Here is a 21,235-nt window from a genome sequence, read left to right as displayed (position 1 = left end):
TTACAGTTCCCGTGGCCTGCCACCTCTGACAGTTCGTATTGGGGGCTGTGTGTGCATGCGTGGCAGGGGCTACATTATTGCTAATTTTGCCCAGAAGGAACATTTGAAGTAATGTGATAAGCAAATATTTATTGAATATCATTATGGGCCAAGCATATTCCAGGGGAGACCAAGCAGGGCTAGACTCCTCTGGGGCAGTTTGTTAATAAGATGAGGTATGTGTACACAGTAGTGGCAACTACTCTCAAGGCAATATGGCAGATGCCAAAGGGGCTCAGGACACACGAGGGTGAGGGAGAGGTCCCTGGAGAAAGGGAGGTTGGACTTAGGTCTTTGAGGACGAGGAGAACATCAGAAAGTGGAATGGAAAAAAAGGGGCCATCCCAGGCCCAGGAGGCAAAATGAAGAGTAGAAAAACACAAGCGTGATTAGGGGTCAGGAAATGATCTGGTTCGTCTGAGGAAGTTCTGGCTAAGTGAGAGGAGAAAACCAAGTCAAGTAAGAGGATTGGTACCTGAGAGGAGCCACAGAATTTTCTCTCTCTCTGGCCATCACCGACGACTTCTGAGCAGGGATAATGCATGTCAAACATTTTTAGAAAGGTTAAGCTGTAACAGAGTAGAGGCAGGGAGGCCAGTGAAAGATCTTGGGACGAGGTCGAAGAAGCCTCTAGTCAGGGGGTGGCAGTCAGCAGGGACATCAGCAAGGGAGAAGGTCATGACCTGATGACTAAGGAGAAGTGGGGGATGGTGAGTGGGCATCTGAAGACCAAGGAAAGGGAAGCAAGGAGCTCAAAAGACAATGCAGAGCAGGGTGAATGGTGGGAGGCAGAGGTGGGCTGTGGGGCAGGGGAAGGCCCAAGTGGACATCCAGGGAGCCATCCCTGGTTTCAGGCTAGCCGGCAGGTGCCTCTAGGGAAAGATGCCCTCACTTCTGACAGCTCTGTAACCCCACACCCCAAGAAGAAAGGAGAAGATGCCCTCAGGACCAAACGGAATCCAAGGACTAATCACTACATTAAAATGGTGACTCAGTAGCTACTATTTGGGGTCTTGAAATAAATCCCCCTAGGGCTTTATGTTGGCACTCTTTGAGCAAGACCGCAGCTGTGGGAAGATGTCTTGTTCTATTATCTCTGTTACCTTTTGTTCCTTCTCCCAGAGGTCAGAGCCTCGTGCCTTGTTAGACTTCACACAGCTGCAAGTCACCGTCTGTAAGATGGACAGGTTGCCTGCAAGGAGCCCCAAGGATATCTCCTAACAGAACTTCTTGCTAAATTTGCAGAAGAATCAGGAGGACAAAGGGGCTTTCGATGAGGTTTTCTGGGACATGTGAATTCTGACCTGAAAGATAAAGGATCTGGCGCCCAACAGAGGCTATTTGATTTCTAATATGATTTGGTCCAAGTCCAGTCCTTTGTCTGGTCTTGAAATGGGTAGAAGTCTGCCCCTCTGGTCCCCTTCTCCAGGGGTGGGCAGCTTTGTCCCTGAAGGCTGCATCAGGATGAGGGTGGTCAGGGCATCTACTTGGTCTTCTGTGGTCACCCCCGGCCAGCACAGTGGCCTGGGACACCTTTGTCCCAAGGAGCCTCTATTCCAGCTCTACCCTCTCCATCACTTCAACTTATTTCTGGACTTTTCTGGGCTGAGGGCTGCTCCTTCCATGGCCTCACCTCCTGGACTTTCCTATGTGCCTCCCAAGGTGTTCCCCTTGCCCTCCGCCATGTCTGCCTTCCTTCCCACTCCACTCTTCAGATCAGCAAGGAGCAGGGAAGAGGGAGAAACAGTTGCGGGGCCTGGAGAGGGGAAGGTAGAAGGAACTGGGTGGGCTCCAGCCCTCGGCTGACAGGAAAGGATTTTAGTCAGCACTGCAGAAAATGCCCAAAGCCTTTCTTGGAAAAGTTTCCTCAGGTCCCAGGTTTGGCCTGAGAGAGGAAAGGAAACTGTGACACGGAAAGGTCAAGGCAGGGGGCCAAGTGAGGCATGCTAGCCTCTTTCCCATCACAAAGCCACGTTTAGACGAAAGCAACTGAACATCCTTTCCTGGTACCCACACCCTCCGTTGCTCCCTCCCACCCCCGCTGCCCAGGGCCCCAGGGAGCGAGCAGGGGAGTGGGCCCCAGGGGTCCCCGCTGTTGCGGGGGTGGGGGTGGGGGTCGTTTAGGCTGTCAAGGTCCTCTCTGTGCCGTGAAATGGCCAGTCTAAACACAGGAAATGAGGGCAGGAGTGGGAGCAAGGGGAAAGCAAACCAATTCCTCAAATTCCCTGTTTACCTACGGTAAGCAATAAGCTATAAATAGCATTAGTTACGATGCCCCTGAGCTCGGCCTCCGAGAACATTCGCCATTTCCAAGCTACCTGTGGGAAAAAAGAGTGCAAAATGGAACTCTGCCGAGCACAGCACGCCTGTGTGCCCTGAGCTCCCCGGAGAGTCTCTGAATCCCAGCGTGTGGCCGCGGGGCTCCTCAAGGCCAAGAAGGCTCTGTCCACCCCACCCACCTTCCTTTCTCCGCAGGGAGCTCTGGGAGGCCTTCACTGGCCAGTCCAGAATGCTTCCCCAATTTTCTCCCTTCAGTTCCTCTCCACACGAGAGACTCATGTTCCCTGGGAACCATTTCAGTCTAACACGATGACTTCCCATTAATCACTTTAACGAATACCTTGGGGACAAGACTATCACAACCACCTCAGTGCCCTCTGCCTGCGAATCGGTGCTCTGATATGTGCCTTGCCTTAGAGCCGAGGTTCTCGACCTTCAGGGTGCATCAGAGTCGCCCAGAGGGTTTGTTAGAGCAGCGTGCCCCACCTCCAGCTTTGGACTCAGTAGATCTGGGGGATAGGGCACAAGAATTCACATTTCTAACCAGCTCGCACGTGACGCTGAGGCTGCTGGTACAGGGACCACACTTTGGGAACCACCGCCTCAGACTCAGGTCGGTCCCCCTGAACCCTAACCCAATCCTTACTTCTGGGCGCTTCTTTCCTGGAGACAAGGCACAACGTCTGTGTAAACCCTTTACAAAGGAATGGGGGTAAAACTGAGACACACCCTTGATGTCTCTGCCCTCCCCTTGGCCATCTGCCCATCTGGGTACGGGGTCTGCTCGTACAGTGAGGCTCTGTCCGCGCTGTCGTGTGGGCCGAGAGCACCCCACAATTAGCTCTGACTGGGAGCTTCCATCCACCTCCCAACTCCTTTGAACTGCCTCACCTGGAGCTCTTGACAGCGAGTGCAAGGGAAGGTGATTTCATCTTCCACACCTGGTCTGTTTGGCTGGACTCTCTCCTGGCAGGTTTCAAAACTCCTGAATGAAATCATCAATAACCATCTTCAGATGGGGAAAGATTAGCTGAGCAAATACTCGACGCCTACCAGCCGCAGCCCTGGGAGGAGCAGACGTGAGCTCACCCACCTTTCCAACATTGCGGGCGATTCATGTCTGCATCCCAGGGGGCTGTGACCTCAGCAGCAGGTCACAGAACAAATACTGGTGGGCAGCGTAGGAAGGGTCACTGAGACGCTGGTGATATGCTGGGCATCTGCTCTGTGTAGGGGACAGAAGCACAGCCCGATCCTGGAATTTTCAAACTGTGGGAAGGACAGGATGGAGTGCCCCACTGCAAGCCTCCTTGTGGAAGCTCGCCCCTACGCACAGCTTCCTCCCATCAGGGACGTCAGCAAAGCACCTCTGGCCCCCCACGCCCCTCCTTTCTCAGGGCTATTGCCCAGGGGTGCTCACCTCTCCTTCCTGCAGGACATTCTGTCCCATACTTGTCCTGAATGTCACTGCCCTTTGACCTGGGACAGTGCTTTTGACGTGTCAATTTGGCCACGCTACAGTCCCCAGTTAACTAATCTAGGTGTTGGCTATGAAGGGAGTTTGCAGCTGTAATTAAAATATATAAATTTAAGGAAGATTATTTTAGATATTCTGATAATCTGGGTGGGCCTGATTCAGTTAATCAGAAGGCCTTAAAAGCAGGGTGGAGAGAGAGAGAGAGAGAGAGAGAGAGAGAGAGAGATTGATTCCCCTGAATAGGAGCTTTGGCCCAATGCCTGTGATCATTCTTTCCTGACTGCCTGCCCTGTGAATTTTGGATTTGCTTATTCAGCCCCACAACTGTATAAGCCAATTCCTTGAAATTAATCTCTTAATGCATATATATATATATATATGTATACACACACACACACACACACATACATGTGTGTGTGTTTGTATCTTCTATTGGCTCTGGCTTGATTAAACCCTACAGTAGAGAAAAAAATGGCCTCCCCAATGCCTGTGTACTGCTATTAGAACCTGTGAATACATTGCCTTACATGGCAAAAAGAACTTGGCTGATATGACTGAGCTAAGATTCTTAGCATAGGGAGGTTATCCTGGATTATCTGGAAGGGTCCAGTGTAATCACAGGGGTCCTTGTAAGAAGGAGGCAGGAGGGTCAGAGTCCGAATAAAAGATGAAAAGGAGAGATTTCAAGATGCTGAACTCCCGACTTTGAGGATGCAGGAAGGGGCCAAAAGCCGAGGAATGCTGGTGGCCTCTAGAAACTAGGAAAGGCAAGGAAACGGATTCTTCACTAAAACCTTCAGAAGGAGCACAGCCCTACCAACACCTTGATTTTAGGTCTTCTGTCTTCCAGAACTGTAGGAGAGTAAGTCCATGTTGTTTTAAGCCACTAGGCTTATGGTGCTTTGTTACGGCAGCAGTAGGTACACTACTACAAACCCTGGTCCATACCAACTCTCCCCGCCTTCCCCCGCTTCAATGCCCTCACTCAGGCCGCTTCTTTTCCCTCGGCAGAACCACACCTTCCCATTTTTGACGTCTCCTGGGGTCTGTTCTCCAACTTTCCACAGAAAGTCTCAACGGTCTTGTCTGTTCAGCCCCCCTCCTGAGAACAGGGCTCCCCCTTTTCTTAGAAAAGTGTACCTATTCAACTATGAGAAGCCCCCACCTTGCCTCAGGGCACGTGACCCAGCTGAACCAATGAGAGTCCTGCCCCAGTAGTTTTTCAGGTTGGAACTAAATGAAGAGCAGCAGGTAAGCTGGTTGCTGACCATGACTCAGCCATGAAGAGGACAGAGGTTTACAATGGAAGACAGTGACAAGAGGAATGAAGAGGAGAGAGGAGACGGAGCCAGCTGGCGCTCCAGGCCACCTGCCCAGATCCATCACACAGTCTTCTATTGTGTTTCTTGTCTTTTTCTTGTTGGTTAGCAGGAGATCTTTGTATAGTCTAGATATGAGTCCCTAGTCAGTTTAATTTAATTTTTTTTGAATTTTATTTTATCTATTTTTGATACAGCAGGTTCTTATTAGTTATCTATTTTATACATATTAGTGTATATAGGTCAATCCCAATCTCCCAGTTCATCCCACCACACCCCCGCCCCACCACTTTCCCCCCTTGGTGTCCATACGTTTGTTCTCTACATTTGTGTCTCTATTTCTGCCCTGCAAACTGGTTCATCTGTACCATTTTTCTAGGTTCCACATATCCTAGTCAGTTTTAGACACTGCAGACATCCCACAACGCGTCATTCTGTTTGCCTGAAACACTATTTTCTGTTATTAAAGTAGATAAATCTTCCTTCTTTAGTGGGTATTCTCCTGATATATCTTCTTTTGTCCTTTGATTTTCAACATTTTCTTTTAAAGAGCATGAAACTAGATTCTCTCTCTCTCCCTCTCTTTTAGGCAGTCTGTCTCTAGCTTTGAAATGGTGAGAGTACTCCATTTTCTGACAAACCTAGATTTATGTCCACTTCATTTTATTGTGCTCCTATTTACCATAATGTTTTCTGTTTGTTTGTTTTTGTTTGCCTTTTATTCTCCTCTTTTCCAGCCCTCTTGTGGTTGATTAGGTTTCTACTTTTTACACTCTTCTGCTTTGGAAGGTATGCATTCAATGTCTTTACACTGAATGATTATCCATACGTTTTAACTTAATGTTTGACTTAAGAAAGACTAAAGTTAATTAATTATTCCACTCTCCTCCCAAGCAAGCAAAGGACTTAAGATTTTAACTTCAAATTTCCCTGCCAATTCTTCATATTATTGGTATGTCTTATTCTACTTCCACCTTTTCTGCCCTCCATAAATCATTATTTTTGTCTATTCACAATCAATAATTACTACCATTCTGTATCATCTTTTTCTGTGCTTGATTTCTTTCTTTATGAATTTCATCCTTTCATAGTTTATTTTAGTAGGACTCACAATTAGTAAATTCTCTGCCTTTGTTTGAAAATCTCTATTTGTCCTCTTGAATTATCATTTAGTTATAACATTTGAATTTGGTGGTAATTTTCTTTCAGCATATTGAAAAGTATTCCATTGTTTTCTAGTATATCTATTTATTTTGAGAAGACTGTTATTGGTCTAATTATTGAGTCTTATGCGTAATCTATAATGTTGCTCTAGTAGCTCTTAAAGTTTTTCTGTCTTTACTGTTCTGCAGTTCCAGTATGATAAGTATAGGTGTGCTTTTTTGTAAATTCCTGTCAAAACTTACTGTGCTTTTTTACTTTGAGGTACCATATGTCTTATTAATTCTGGAAATTCTCTGTCATTTTTTCAGTATTGACTATTACCTATTCATTCTTTTCTCTTCTTGGGGACTCATTTCAGACTTATATTGGACTTTATTTTTACTGTTTTCATGTCTCTTAACCTGCCTTTTATAGTTTCCACTTCTTTTGTTTTTGTTGTGTTTTTTTACTCATGAAACTATACTTTATTCGGATCTCATTAGCTTTTCTCTTTTTCTGTCCCAGGATCCCATCCAGGACACCATACCACATTTGGTTATCAGGTCTCCTTAGGCTCCTCTTGGCTGTGGCAGTTCTCAGACATTCAGACATTCCTTGTTTGGAGGAGTACTGGTCAGGTATTTTGTAGAATGCTCCCCAGTTTGGGTTCGTCCATGATTTTCTCATGGTTAGACGGGGGTTATGTTTTTGGGGGGAGGAAGGCCACAGAGGTAAACCACCCTTCTCACCACATTAGTTAAAGGGTACATATTTTCAAGATGACTTATCACTGATAATGCTAACCTTGGTCACTTGGCCAAGGCAGTGCTTGCCAGGTTTCTCCTCTGTGAAGTGTCACAGTTTCTATTTCTTTATTCCTCTGTGCTGCATTCAGGTGACTTCTTCAACCCTATCTTCCACTTACTAATAATCATTTTGTGCAGATGTCATTAAGTTAAGGACTTCAAATTGGGAAATTATCTAATCTGTTAATTAACCAATCATTGTATCTAATCTGCTATTTAACCATTCGCTGAATTTTTACTTTCTGTATGTATAGAATTCCCATTTGTTTCTCAAATCTGCCTGTTCCTTTTGCACAGCGTTTGTTCTTTCCTGGTGTTTTCTATTTTCTCTTACACTTCTTTAAACATTTCAATGTATTTTTATAGTCTCTTTCAAAATGTTCCATTATCTTAAAATCTTGAGGTGCTAATCTTCCTCACTGAATGTATGTACTGCCTGTGGCTTACAATGGGTCATTTCCTGTATAACTGTTTATCGTAAGCTCCTGTTCCACAGACATTGTCTTCTCTTGGGGATACCAGTTGGTTTGGACTGTAGAAGTATCCCTCCAGAGTGGTTTTGCTCTTGTGTCTACTAGATGGCAAAGAGTTGTCACCAGCCTGGAATGAATTTCTTATCCTAATTTATATGCTTAGAGATTCCCATACCATGTGGATAGTATACATTCTGCTTCCAAGTCCATGTGGCATGGACTTGGTGTTTTGATTTCTCAGCGGAATTATTTTACCCAGAGGCCCTGTTAGAGATATACCTCTTACCTGTAACAGGGTGGTGGGCAAAGTTTTACAGGTTCCTTTCTCAGCAAGGGACCCAGTTTCACGCATGCATCTTCGTACCAGCTCCCCATGTCATCTTTGGTGCCTGTATGATTACTAATACCCAATCTGCAACAGGAGTTTCTTGAGGGTTTCTTTACACACAGCTTCCCCTCAACCCCCGCTGGCACACTCATTGTTTGGGCGTCCAACTCATTCATCCTTTCTTGCCCCTGAAGATTTCACTTTCTTTCTTGCAAGTTCAGCTCCACATTTAAATATTTGATGGTGTTCTATTTTATGCAGCAACTCTAGGTATTTGTAGTAGGAGGGTCCCATGTTTTGTAAACCTGTCATATGGATGAAAACCACAATTCACTATAGTTCTTTATGACCCATCTTATCCCAACTAACCAGAGCCTTTGGAAGACAGGGACCTTGCCTGATTCATGGTTGTATTCCCCATGCAGAGGCTAAATAGCAGAAGCATGAAGGTAGCATGTTAAGAGTTCAGAGTCTGCGGTCCCAGATGTACTGAGCAGAGCTCAGTTCTGTTTCTACCTTCTCCTCCCTCACAAAACCCAGTTCTTTCCCCTCTTATTTGACACATCTTATAACTTTGCATCTATTTGTGCATCTGCCCACTGTTTACATCTCTCGTGAGGGCATGGCCCACTCTGTTTTGTTCATCATTGTACCTCCAATGGTTGATGGTAGGTGATCAATAATTACGTGTTGCATGAATAAATGAACAAATGAATGCATCTCAGGCAGCTGTGCTGACACCATTCCCAGCCTCAGAGTTCTGAAACCCCTGCTGTTTATGACATCAGCAGAGTCCTGCCTTGCAAACAGTGGGTCACCAGCTGACTCAAGGCTCACCAAAATGACTGCGTGAAAGCCAACCCAGGGATGTCACCACATCCTCCCAAGTATAAAACTCCAGGCTCAGGACCAGACCCCAGGCAGCCCTTAGCAGATCCTGTCCCAGACTCTGCCCTCACAAATGGGCCTCCCCCTGAGGCCCATTCTTCCTACGTGGCATGGAGCTGATCAGGGACACTCACTCCCCTAAGATGTTTGGCCAACCCTTAGGGCTGGATTCCCAAGCTCTGAGCCAGTCCTCGGGAGTGGGGCACCAGAAGAGCAGAGAGGCCTTCCTGGACAGAAACATTCTCAATCTTCCCAGAAAAGAAAATGTTCCCTAGTTGTGCCTCTCTTTAAGAGTTAAAGCATTGTTCTCTGACTTCACCTCCCTCACTGAGGAGCCATAAGACTCCAGTGAAATAATAGATGTAAAAACGCAGTGACAACAGTAATGCGCACAGGAATGGTCCTTACAGACAATCCCGTCCCCTGGCTGCCCTCCTGGCCGCATCTCTGGTGCATCCTCAGGGACCTGGAGATCAGCCTCCTCCCACCTTACGTCTCGCTTCATAGACCACAACGACAGATCTCGCGGCAGCAGGCAAAGGTGGGTGTCACCGCAGACTTCAGGGCTTTTAATTGGTAGTGTTTTCTAATTATAAATGCAGGACATGTGTATTGCAGAAATATGGAAAACATAGAACGTCACAAAGAAGAAGAAACGATTTACAGGGTCCCACTCAGAGCGCTATCTCTGTTTAGGTATATACCCTCTTTAAGTCTCGTGACATTTAAAACTCTGGATCATCTCTTCGTCCAGTTGTCCACCCTGCTACCTCTACTTAACATTATAGAACGAACCCTTCCCTCAAGTTGAAACTTCTCGCAATAAAACTTTAAAACATGTCTTATAAATATCTCATAGATGGATGTCCCATGATTTATATATGGCCTTGCCAATAACTAGCTATACGAGTCGTTTCCTCATTACAAGTTTCTGAACAGACGAGTTAAATGATAAAACGTTGTTCAGCAGACTGGGTTTCCATTTATTTGTTCAGGAAAGGTTTCTAAGCCACTTGGTCACTGTCCCCACCCCATGCCGGGTCCCTGGTCTCAACCCTTGTGTGCTGTGGGTGAGACGACGTGCCGCAAGAGAGGAAGACTGAGGAAGAAGGACTTTCCGGGCCACCAGTGTCAGATGTGGTTCAGGAAAATAAAACCATAAATAGGAATAAGCAGCCCTGCTGTGTCTGTCAGTATGGGGACGGAAGTAGCAGAGTCCTGGCTCGGCTGGTTGGCGTTTGTGGTGGGAAATGGAGAGCAGCCACAGAGGACAGGGGCTTAAGACAGAGTCCCCGAATTGCAGCTCTGTCGCTGTGTGATGTAGCAGTTTCCACACGCTGCCTGCCACTTTCCTCCACTACACAGCGTGGACAACATGCACCTCGCGGCACAGAGAGTGTTTCTGGAAGGACCTGCCCTTGTCATTTCACTAAATTTGGCACACGTGGGTGCCCCCCAACAAAGCTTTTGCGTTCACCACTAAATATCCACATGTCCCCTTATGCTTTATCACACAGATGTGGCCTAATGAAACGTGTCCGTCTTTGTGATGATAGCTCAGAAAATTATAATTGCTGCTAAAAATGTGTTGGTGCTGAGGGTGGGAATTCTAAATATTCGTGACTTTAAGGTAAACCAATACAGGCTCGACTAACGCCTGTCCCCACTCCTTGTTAACTTGTACGTGTTTACGTATTAAATTCACATGTGGACACAGTGGGCCTGCGCTTTCCCGGGACACAGAGGGAGGAGGCTGGAGCGGCAGCGAGCCCAGGAGGGCAGCCTCCTGACAGCAAGGGCAGTTTGGAAATGAAGCGGCAGCCACAGGGCCCTGAGGCTCACTTTCCAAGTCAGTGACAAGGCCCAGGGCTGGAGACAGTCTGCTAGACAAGGCCGGTTCTACCTCGCTTGGGCTCGGCCAGACTGCGTGGGTGGGATGTGGGCGTCACAGCCTGGGGCACAGGCGGGGGTCCACAGGAACGTTCCCACTGGCATTAGGCTGGATGCCCTCGTAAGGGTCTCTGTCAGGCCCCCTGATGATCAAGTCAGGGACTCTGGTCCCGGTGAGCCCCTTGTCTACTTGCTCCAGAGAGATGTCGCCCAGCTGGGGGACGGGGGGTGGACCCAGTGACCTGTCCAGGGCTCTTGCTGGACTCTCCATGAAAGTTCCAAGTCAGGGAGAAGCAAGAGCTGGGGTGAGAAGAGAGAAAGACGGGGGTAAGAAAGAAGGAAGAGTGTGAGAGCCGGGGCGGGAGCAGGCCTGGGGCTCCTGAGAGCAGAACAAACCGGGGGGTCCCCATCACGGGAAGGTCTCTGCTGGTTCCAGGAAACCCCGGGCCCACCAGCCTCCCTAAAGCCTGAGGTCCCCTCGTGAGTGATAACCAGAGCCAGCGAGGAAACCTTTGTGATCTGGGACAACAAGGGTCGGAGGGCCACACGGGCCCCTCAGCAACACCCACCTTCAGAGCCTGGCCCGGCTTTTAGAGGAGGGTAGCCCAGGACACGTGGTGGCTTTCTGTTTCAACCTAGTTAGAGGGACTTGTGGGAGGGGGGAGACTGCTTTCTACCAGAAACAATGAGGAGAGTGGCCAGGAAGAGGGGGATCTGCTAGCTTCACTCTGGGGGATACACAATTCTGAACTTCAGTAATTCTATAGGTGAGGGGCACCACGTTTCTATAGCTCAGTGTTATCATTACTCGTATGGATTCTATACAGTAAGACGATAAAAAATGCTGCACAAATCACAACGGGCAATGAAGGCAGGGCCAGGCGGGAGGACTTCCACGTACTAACAAGAGGCAGAAGTGGGCCCTGCCGCTTGGTTTCTCCCTGGAAGCCTCCAGCTCCTTCCTGCCATGAGTCCTTGAGGCTTATTTCCATTGCTGGGCACTGTCCCTGGCTCTCCATGGGCACCTCCCTTGCCCCACAGTCAGTGGGTGGAAAGTCCATTCTTGTAAAATGGCGGTGGGGTGACCAACTTATCCCAATCTGCCCAGACGTCTTCAGTTCTAAAACTGAAAGTCCTGTGTCCCAGGAACCCCCTCGGCCCTGGGCAAATCGGGGCAGTGGGTCACACTGAGAAGCAGGGCCCTACAGGCCATTGTTTCTTGGGAACATGGGTGTCTCTTCGAGAGCTGAGTGCAAACAGCGAAGCCTGGGGAAGAGCCTCCCGCTGTAAACATGCAGAAAAGGCTCACGAGTGAGTGAGGCCCAGGCTCCGGCATCCACACTCTGCATTTTAACTGAGGCCTTTTGTGCTCTAGGCCAGCATCTCTCAAGGGTGTTGGATGGAGCACCCTTCAGAACATAAATAGGTATGGTTGATGTTTGGGTGAACAAAATAAAACTTGTCATCAGGACTCTCAGGTTCCTACAGGACTTGGTGCCCACTAAGTGACAAAGAAAGGGTTAGTTTGCCCATATTTATAGAGGAAGCAGTCAGCCCTGTGGGGGTCAGTGCCAATGCTGACCAGACTGAGTGTCCCACGGGTCACAAGTCCTGGGGTTACTGCGCCGGCTGGTGCCTTCTCCCCAAGCCACAGCCCCCATAGCATCTCCACCCAACAAGGCAACGAGGCTGGGAAGACAGCTCTGGGAGAGGGCTGCTCACTGGATAGGATCATCCCATCCATCCAGTCCACAGTGTAGTCTGAGACTCCTGGCCTTGGGTTCATCCTTCACCCCGATCAAATTTAATCCATCCCAGGGAATCAAGGTCCACGAAACCAAGAGAGCTGGGATTGATCGCAGACAACCCGGCCAGCCGCACCCTCCTCTTTTGCCAGGTTTCAGAGCAGGTCTCCTGGCAAAGCTCAGACCCAGCTGGCCCTGCTCCTGGTCTCATCTCCATCAGCAACTCAGCATGAGATGGGAATCTGAGAACCTGAAAGGACCTCAGAGATCACTGAGCTCAGGCCCCAAGGTTCACGGACGAAAGAATCCAGAACTGAGAGGCGTTCTGGGGCCGTGGGAAGAAAGGGGCCGGGAGTGAGATGACCCTGGTGGGAATTCCTGCTTTGCCATTGACTGGATATGTGGTCTTGGATGTGCCTCGATTTCAAGTATGAAATGGAGATGCTGATACCTCCCTTGCAGGGCTGTCGTTACGAATAGAAAAAGCTTAAGAACATAGACTGAAAAATCAAATTCAAGGGAAAAGACAACCATTCAGCTAAGGCCAGAAGAAAAGCTGGAAACACGTAAATATGTAAGATCTCATCCACCTACTAAAAGCAAGCTTTAAATCTGTCCTTAAATCTTCCTAAAAGGCAAAGTAGAAGAGAAACTGAATGGGTTATAAGGTTTGGTAATCATTCCATTGCAGAATGAAAATCAAGTTTCACCTGATATCAAGACTTGCTGTTTAGCTACAGTAATCAAGACATTGTGGTATTGGCAGAGAGATATACACATACATCAATGAAACATGATAGAAAACCCAGAATGGACCCACCCAAGTATGGCCAACTGATCTTCAACAAAGATACAAAGGCAATTCAATAGAGAAAGGAGAGTCTTGTCAACAAATGGTGCAGAAACAGTTGCATAACCACAGGCAAAACAAGGCACCTTGACCTAAGCCTCACATCTCTACAAAAATTAACTCAAAATGGATCATAGATTTAAATGTAAAATTATAAAACTTTTAGAAGAAAACAGAGGATTTCTCCTTTAGGAGTTAGGATTTGGTGAAGAGTTTTTAGACATGACACTAAAAGCAGTATCCAGAAAATTAAAAATTGATAAATTGGACTTTATCACAATCAAAACCTTTTTCTCTGTGAAAGATTCTGTTAAGAGGATGAACACATAAGCTGTAGACTGGGAGAAAATATTTGCAAACCACATGCCCAACAAAGGACGTGTATCTCACATATATAAAGAACTCTCAAAACAACCATTTAAAAATCCAATAAGAAAATGGAGGGACTTCCCTGGTGGCGCAGTGGTTAAGAATCTGCCTGCCAGTGCAGGGGACATGGGTTCGATCCCTCGTCTGGGAAGAACCCACATGCCATGGAGCAACTAAGCCCGTGAGCCACAGTAACTGAGCCCGCATGCCACAACTACTGAAGCACGCACGCCTAGAGCCCATGCTCCGCAACAAAAGAAGCCATCGCAAGGAGAAACCTGCGCACCGCAACGAAGAATAGCCCCAGCTCGCTGCAACTAGAGCAAGCCTTAGTGTAGCAACAAAGACCCAATGCAGCCAAAAATAATAAAGAGAAGAAGGAAGAAAGAAAGAAAGAGAGAGAGAAAGAGAGAGAGAAAAAGGAAAAGAAAAATGGACAAAATATATGAACAGATATTTCAGTGAAGAGCATATACACATGGCAAGTGAGCATATGAAAAGATGTTTAACATCACCAGCCATTAGGGAAATGCAAATTAAGACCATGATGAGATCTCACTACACACCAATTCGAATAGCTAAAATACTCTACTTCCAGTTCCCTGAGACCTTGCACAGGTCACCTCCCCTCCTGGGCCCATTTCTTCATCTGGAGGAGGTTCCTGCTGGTGTTTACATTCTATTGTTGCATAAAAATGGGGTCCTCCGGTTTATTTTCACCAGGGGCAGTGCCTCTCTGTAGGGGTGGAATTCTTAAAAAAAAAAAAAAAAAAAAAAAAGGATAGCTAAAATAAAAAGCAGTAACAATACCAAATGCTGGCCAGGATGTAGAGAAACTGAATTTCTCATACCTTGCTGGTGCAAATGTAAAATGTTATGGCCACTCTGGAAAAGAGTTTGGCAGTTTCTTTTAAAAGTCAACGTGCCACTACCACATGACCTAGCAAATGCACTCCTGGGCATTTACCCCAGAGAAATGAGAGTTTATGTCCACACAAAAACCTATTCATGATTGTTCATAGCAGCTTTATTTGCAATAGCCGCAAACAGGAAACAACCCGAAGGTCCTTCAGTAGGTGAATGGTTGGACAAATCACGATACATCCATGCCATGGAATAGTACTCAGCAATAAAAAGGAACAGACTATTGATACATGGAACAGCTTGGGTCGATCTCAAGGGCATTATGCTTAATGAAAAAAGCCAGTCTCAAAAGGTCACACACATATTGCATGACTCCATTTATATAATGTTCTCAAAATGACAAAATTACAGCGCTAGAGAACATATCAGGGATAGGAGTCGGAAGGAGACCTTTGTGGAGATGGCATAGTTCTGTCTTGAAGCAGTGGGGTGGTGGCTCCCTGAATCTGTACACACGATCGAATGGCCTGGAACTACACTCACACATCATGGCAATGTCCATTTCCTGCTTTTGGTATTACACTATAATTATGTAAGATGAAATCCTGGGGAGGAACTGGGTAAACACAGGACCTCTCAGCATTGGTTTTCCTGTGCATCTATAATTATTTCAAAATAAATCCCTCTGCCACTTGTTCTGTGGCAGCACAGGTCACGAATTCATCACCAGGAGACACGAGGAAAGCTAGGAAGAGCTTTGAGCATAGTTACAGGAGGAAAGGGTCTAAGTGACCTTTGACCCCCACCCCACCCATTCCCATAGTTCTCCCTCCCCACCCCCCAAACCATCCCCCAAAACTGCCTCCCCAACACACACACACACAAGCAGGGCAAGGTGGGCCTCTCAGGGGACAGACACCCTGGAGATCATAATATATGCTGTCCCCAATGTCAGAGAAATACACCCTGGGGTGGCAGGAGCATATCTTAGTCCACCAGGTTGATGAAGGAATTCTTTGGCCCAGGGGGTTCTCTTCAGAGTGTCTCCCCAGGCATGGATTGCAGGTTGCTGGGATGCAGCACTTTCCTCTGGAAACTGAGAAGTTAAGCCCAAGCTGCTGCTCCATGACTGGGGGGTCAGAGGCCTCAGGACGTTATGGACACAGGCCAGGACAAAGCACCTCTCCCTCATTCGGGGGCCTCCCTCCCAGGTGACAGGTCACCAGAGCCACCCAGGCCAAGCTGTGACATTCGTCTGTCCCTTTCTTCCCACTGTTCCTCCCCAGCCTTCCGTCCCCACTGACCGGATATCCATCATTTCCCTACACTGGGGCCCTGGGTGTGTTTAAGTTCCCAAAATTTGGGCAGCAATTACCAATCGACCACTCCTTCTATAAGACAACCTCAGTTTGGCCCCAAAAGTTTCATTTTCAGAAGAAACAGATCTCTTTGAGGCTGCCAGGATAAGTTAGCCAAAATGCTCCCTGCTAACTCCCCCACCCCTGCCCCATAATTGTTGAATGAACCTGTTTTTAATTTAGAGCTTTGGAGTTCTGGATGCCGAACTGCTCCCTCTACCAATGACGGGCGAGCAGGTCCTCTAGTTCTTAAGAATGCTGTAACCCAGAGGCGATTGAGACTGTCTCTAGATCAAATACAATTGTACTGACTCCTGCAGAAGGGAGTACCAAAAACTCAGCCTGAGCCTGAGAGTCACCAGGCTCGAGATGAGATGAGGAGGAATGAAAGGGTCTGAGCCTGTCAGTGCTTAGGCGGATCTGTGCTGCAGCCATGGCAGTGGCCCCTGGTCACGGCTGGGATGTGTGTGTCACCAGGGCCTGGAGAAAGCCCTGACCGCTCGGAACAAGCACATGTGAGGAATCTCCACGCGCTGACGCTGAGCTGACCAGTGCCGTGCGACAGAGAAGGCCAGGCGCACAGGGGTTGGGGTTCTGACCTGGAGGCTCACGCTCCTGGTTCCTCTACGCTCCACCCTTTCTGGCTACGTGTCCAAGCCCAAAGGACCAGCCTCACTAAGCCTTGTTTTCCTCATCATTAATGGGGACGGTAACAGCATCCAGTTGACAGAGCTGTAATGAGGACTGCATATGGGTAAGGTATTTCCATAGTTCCCAGTAAATTCTGACAGATCTGTTGCTGTTTGCTACTATTGCTATTTTTGGATATTATTATTAACTGTAGTTTTTCTTAACTATTAACTATGTCTCACAGAATGAGGCGTAATTGGTGGAATATTCGATCCTAAATGACGTTTGAATTCACAGTCTTGTTTGTTGAGGCGAGAACTGACCTCACAATGATGCCAATCCCAGAAAGCCCAGTGTGGTTTACAAAGCCATTTCCTCTGCCTCGTTCCACATAATCCTTACGAAGGCCTCCTCCACCCTGCCTCCGGGAGGAGGGAATTGTTCATATTACCCAGTTTTTTTTCACATAAGGACTCCGAGGCTCAGGAATGCTTCCCTGTGTTACCTAGTTAGTAAGGGGATGGCGTGGGGCTTGGATCTGAGTCCCCTGGCTTCGTCTCCTTTCCCTAAACCGTATGGTATGTGGCATTTTGCAGGAATGCCATAAAGCCTATTGGTTAGCCTGTCCCAACAACGAGGAACCTAGAAAAATGACGGGTCCTCAGGTTGGGTGTCCTGTGTTCCTCCCATGTCACACAAGTCACGACATGTGCAGTCCATACCCCCCTGGGAGGGTGCGTGGCAGCCACCAAACCTCTCATTGGGAGAAGGAAATCTCTCATCAAATAGCAAAGCCCCCAGAAGCCAGCCCTACCCCCGGGAAGAAACGACTTCAGGGAGTTTAACTAATGGAATTCCCGCCCCCAGATGTGCCTTGAGATATCCAATCTCCTCCCTGGTTTCAGGCGGATAAGTGAAGCTAAGGGGAAGTTGCTCCTAAACTCTGGTCTTAGAATTACTATGGATCCACGGAGGCAATGATTAAAGGAATCTGGTTTTTAGAGTTCAGAAGAACCCTTAACTGGTATGAGCCTTCCGGAGGCCAATTGGCCTGGGCCCAGGCCTCAGGCATGTGTGGCTAAATCATCAGCACGTGATAAATTATCTTAGTTTTATAGATCTTCAAAGAAACCGCTGCCATCGACTCATTTATTTTAGGGACTCAGGGCGGGTCTAAATGGATCAATCTCGTTTGGGGTTACCCTCGATGTCAGACGTCCCTCCTGCTCCCAGCCCTAAGGGTGGTGAAAACAGAGAGAGTTGCCCCCACCCTGGCTCCCTCCTGGGCCTCTCTCTTTTCAGACCACCCAACCGTTGCCCCTGCCCTTTTCTCCCAATTCCTAATTTACAGACCCCAAGTTTTCCACAATTCTCTGCTGAAACTTCTCTAAACTCCTTTAAATGATGGAACCCAAACCACACACAGTGTTCTCATCAGGGTCTGGCCAAAGGTGAGGAGATTTGAGGATTATTTTAAACTATCTCAAAATTTCTATGTCTTATTTATGTCCAACCATGGAATCAAGTCAACCTTTGTTTAGTGTGGTGTGGGGAAAGAGCAGAAGCAGGAGTGGGGAGCCCAGCTCTACTGCTAACAATATGAGTAAGTACATAGATGGGCTCCACTGTGACCTCCAGATCCTTTTCTGTTGGACACACATAACTGGTCCACAGAGACCCCCATCCTCCATTTGTATGTTCTGGGTTCCCCTTAATTGCGCCACTGGAGGCATTACCTAGCCCCATCTGATTGTGTGATTGCCAGAAACCACCATAATTCCCACCCTGACCCCAAGGAGCCGTGACCTGGGCTTTACAACCTCCCACATCCTCACCACAGGAGGTTCATTTCCTCAGTTGCTTCTGCAGTGCCAGAAGAGGCAAAAAAGCCCGAGTGTGGATTCAACCATTCCAGTCCTCTTGGACCTGTGAGGGGCTGGAAAGCATTCCTGACCCCCTGGGGAGGAAAGCGTCCTCGCCACACTACTGTCTACACCCCTTCACCTACTCCCCATAACTTGCCAGGCACCTGCCTAGGCTTTACGGAATAGACTGCGAAAGCCGCGGCTTTCCTGGGGCCAGTTCCGGACCAGGAAAGCTGGTCCAAGAGCTGCAGTGTTGGTTGCCAGCCTCGGGGGAATTCTCAGCATTGCAGGCAGCAGCCCGTTCAGGTAGCAGAGCTCACACGCTGCCGCCCTTGGCGCAGACGAAAGCCTAGCGGAGACGAGCCCCTCTGCCAGCCACCCAGGATGAGATGGGCTCTGATCTTCACCTCAGAGGGACCCCAGCCTGTCCCCTACAAGGCGCCAGACACGGGCAACTCCAAGCCCACTCCCTTAACGAAGTAACTGCCCACAGGAGCCCAAAAAGGTGCCCCGGGGATGTTCTTTTTCAAAGAACAGAACAATTCCCTCGGCTAGTGCCAGGACTATCTGAATAGAGTTGGCCCAATAAGCAAGTACTTTCATCGCCCTGTTTCCTACCCTGACGAGGGCGTGTGAGCACGCGCGCGAGCACATACTCGCGCAAACACATGCACACACGCACACACGCCCAGCACGCGCTTCCCTGGCCAGGTGCCCCCTCGCCGGCGGCGCGGGGCCCGCGGGGATGCGCCCCGGAGCGTGACACCGACGGATGGACGGCGGGGGAGGGAGCCCGCCCCCCCCAGCGTCTCCCGAGCGCCCGCAGCACCGACGCCGGGACCCCGCCGAAGGTGCGCCCGGCGCGGCTCGGGCCAGGACGTCCCGGGTTCTCCGCTCACCTTAACGTTGCTGAAGATAGAGCGGGGACAGCGGCCGGCTCGGCCCGCAGAGGCGCCGCTGCCCTGGCGCGCGCCGGGCTCGGGTAGGAGCCCCATGGTGGCTGCAGCGCGGGGCCCGGGGCGGGAGGCCGGGCGAGCGGGGCCGGGACGCCTGGGCTGCGGCGGGCGGCCGGCGAGTGGCGGGTGCGGCGTTGGTGGCCGGAGGAGGCACGCGGCGCGGTCGGAGGAGACTGAGCGCGAGGGTGCGCGCCCAGAAGTTTTATAAGTGGCCGCCGCCGCCACCGCCGATGATGAAACGCGCGCTCCCTCCTCCCTCTTTCCCTCGGGTGTCAAAGGCGCTGCGAGCCCCCGCCCCGCCGCCGCCCCCACAGACAGGTGTGACGCGGTGGCCGGCTGCGCTTGACCTCGTTCCGGCCGGAGTTGTCTCCGTGCCCGCAGCCCTGCAGGGACCCGCGAGGCTCGACCGCCCCGGGAGAAGGTCCCGCCCGCTGGAGGGTGGGGGCGGGAGGGGGCGGGAGGTGGCGGGCCCCGGGAGGGGGAGGTCTGAGGGAGGGGGCGGGAGGCTGCGGATTGGGGGGGCGCCCGGGGCACTGACGGGGAGGGGTGAATGCCGCGGGCCCGCAGTCTGCAGGGGCCCCGAGAAGGGATCGGCAGGGCTGCGGGGGCCGGAGGAGACTGGCGTAGGAGCGAGGGGCGCCGGGGGGGCCAGCGGGAGCCACGGGCGTCGGAGAGGCGCCGTCGCTTGTGAAGGGAAGCGGAGCCTCCGCGCCCCGCCCGACGCGCTCAGGGAGGTTTACGGAGTCGGTCTCTGCTTGTTTGCACTCGCCGAAAACCTGGGCTCTCAGTTCCGCTGATGGCTCTGAGACTTGCCGAGGCTCTGTTTGCGTCCAAGGACTGATTTATATTTAAACTGCTCTTTGCGCTGCAGAGGGGCCTGGTAACAAAGGTGGAGAGGTGGGGGCCGCCCCGGGCTGGGCCTGGACTCTCTGGACGGGAGCCAAGGTAAACTGGAGGTGCTGTCCAGTGTCAGCATGGCTGCGCCTGGCCTGGAGTGTTGAGGGGAGGCGGGGAGGTCGTGGACAAATGGGATGCACCCACTGATCTCCTTTGCAGGGCTGGAATAGAACAAACGCTTACTTTTTTCTTCCCCAAGATCTTTTCCACCAGCAGAGGTAGTGCAGAAAAGAGAAAGAAGGTGACACTTTCGCGATAAGGGTAAGAAGGGTCTGCCCAAAGCAGCTGCAGTAAGGAATCCAGTTCTGGGAGTATTTTTCTAACTCCCTAATTCCTGTAGTTCTCTTCAGAACCAACCTCTTCAAGCCCCCACCCTCACATCCCCCCTCCCAGCTATTCCCACGAAAAGATGCCCCTCAACTCCCAGGAAGATTCGGCTAAGACAGGGGCCACAGGACAGATGGACCATGTAGGTTTCTTACTTCTACCCAAGGCCTGATGCCTTTCTGGGCCTGGTCTGGGCTGTCCGATGTCCAGGGGCTTCTCCTTTCTACCTGTGGCCCAGGACCCTGTACACAGCGACACACAGTGCTGGAGGAAAAGCCATTGGACACTTTACTCACCCACAGATCGAGGGGCATCAGAGAGGCTTTCCAGAGCCCTGCAGCAGCCCCAGATCCAGAGTAGGCATGAAACTCTGGTCACCAGTAAGCCGTCTTAGAGAACTTGCAACACAAGAACGGCCTTCCCCACGGAGCACTCAATGTGCGCTGGGCGCTGGGCTGTAGCAGCCATGATGGACTGCACCAGGCATTCTGCTGGCACCCCCAGGCACAATGCCACAGAACCCCAGCATTAGCCCAACAGTTATCAGCACTGTCACAACCTGGATTTTACAGATGATGATGAGGTCAACCAAAAAGAGTGACTGGAAGTCATACACCTAGTAAGCGATGAAGCTGGAACCGGAACCCTGCTTTCCTGACTCCAAAGCCCAGACTTGCAGCACTATGCCCTTTGAAAAGCTATCTATCCCAGCAGCCTCATTTCACAAGTGA

The 21,235-nt window shown here is 49.8% G+C and overlaps 1 protein-coding gene across 1 annotated transcript in view; it reads right to left on the bottom strand.

The window, feature by feature from the left end:
- Positions 1–19,625, bottom strand: part of SLCO2A1 (solute carrier organic anion transporter family member 2A1) — a 77,900-nt gene extending 58,275 nt beyond the window's left edge. Inside the window, exon 1 of the mRNA XM_081236110.1 lies at positions 19,224–19,625. Within this exon, the coding sequence (XP_081092236.1) occupies positions 19,224–19,319 (96 nt within the window). The 5' untranslated portion in view covers positions 19,320–19,625. The remainder of the gene's footprint in view (positions 1–19,223) is intronic.
- Positions 19,626–21,235: the final 1,610 nt, after the last annotated feature.

The sequence above is a fragment of the Mesoplodon bidens genome (genome assembly GCF_964165515.1).
Source record: "Mesoplodon bidens genome assembly, chromosome: 5".
Lineage (NCBI taxonomy): Eukaryota > Metazoa > Chordata > Mammalia > Artiodactyla > Ziphiidae > Mesoplodon > Mesoplodon bidens.
This window is presented reverse-complemented; position numbering and strand designations above follow the sequence as displayed.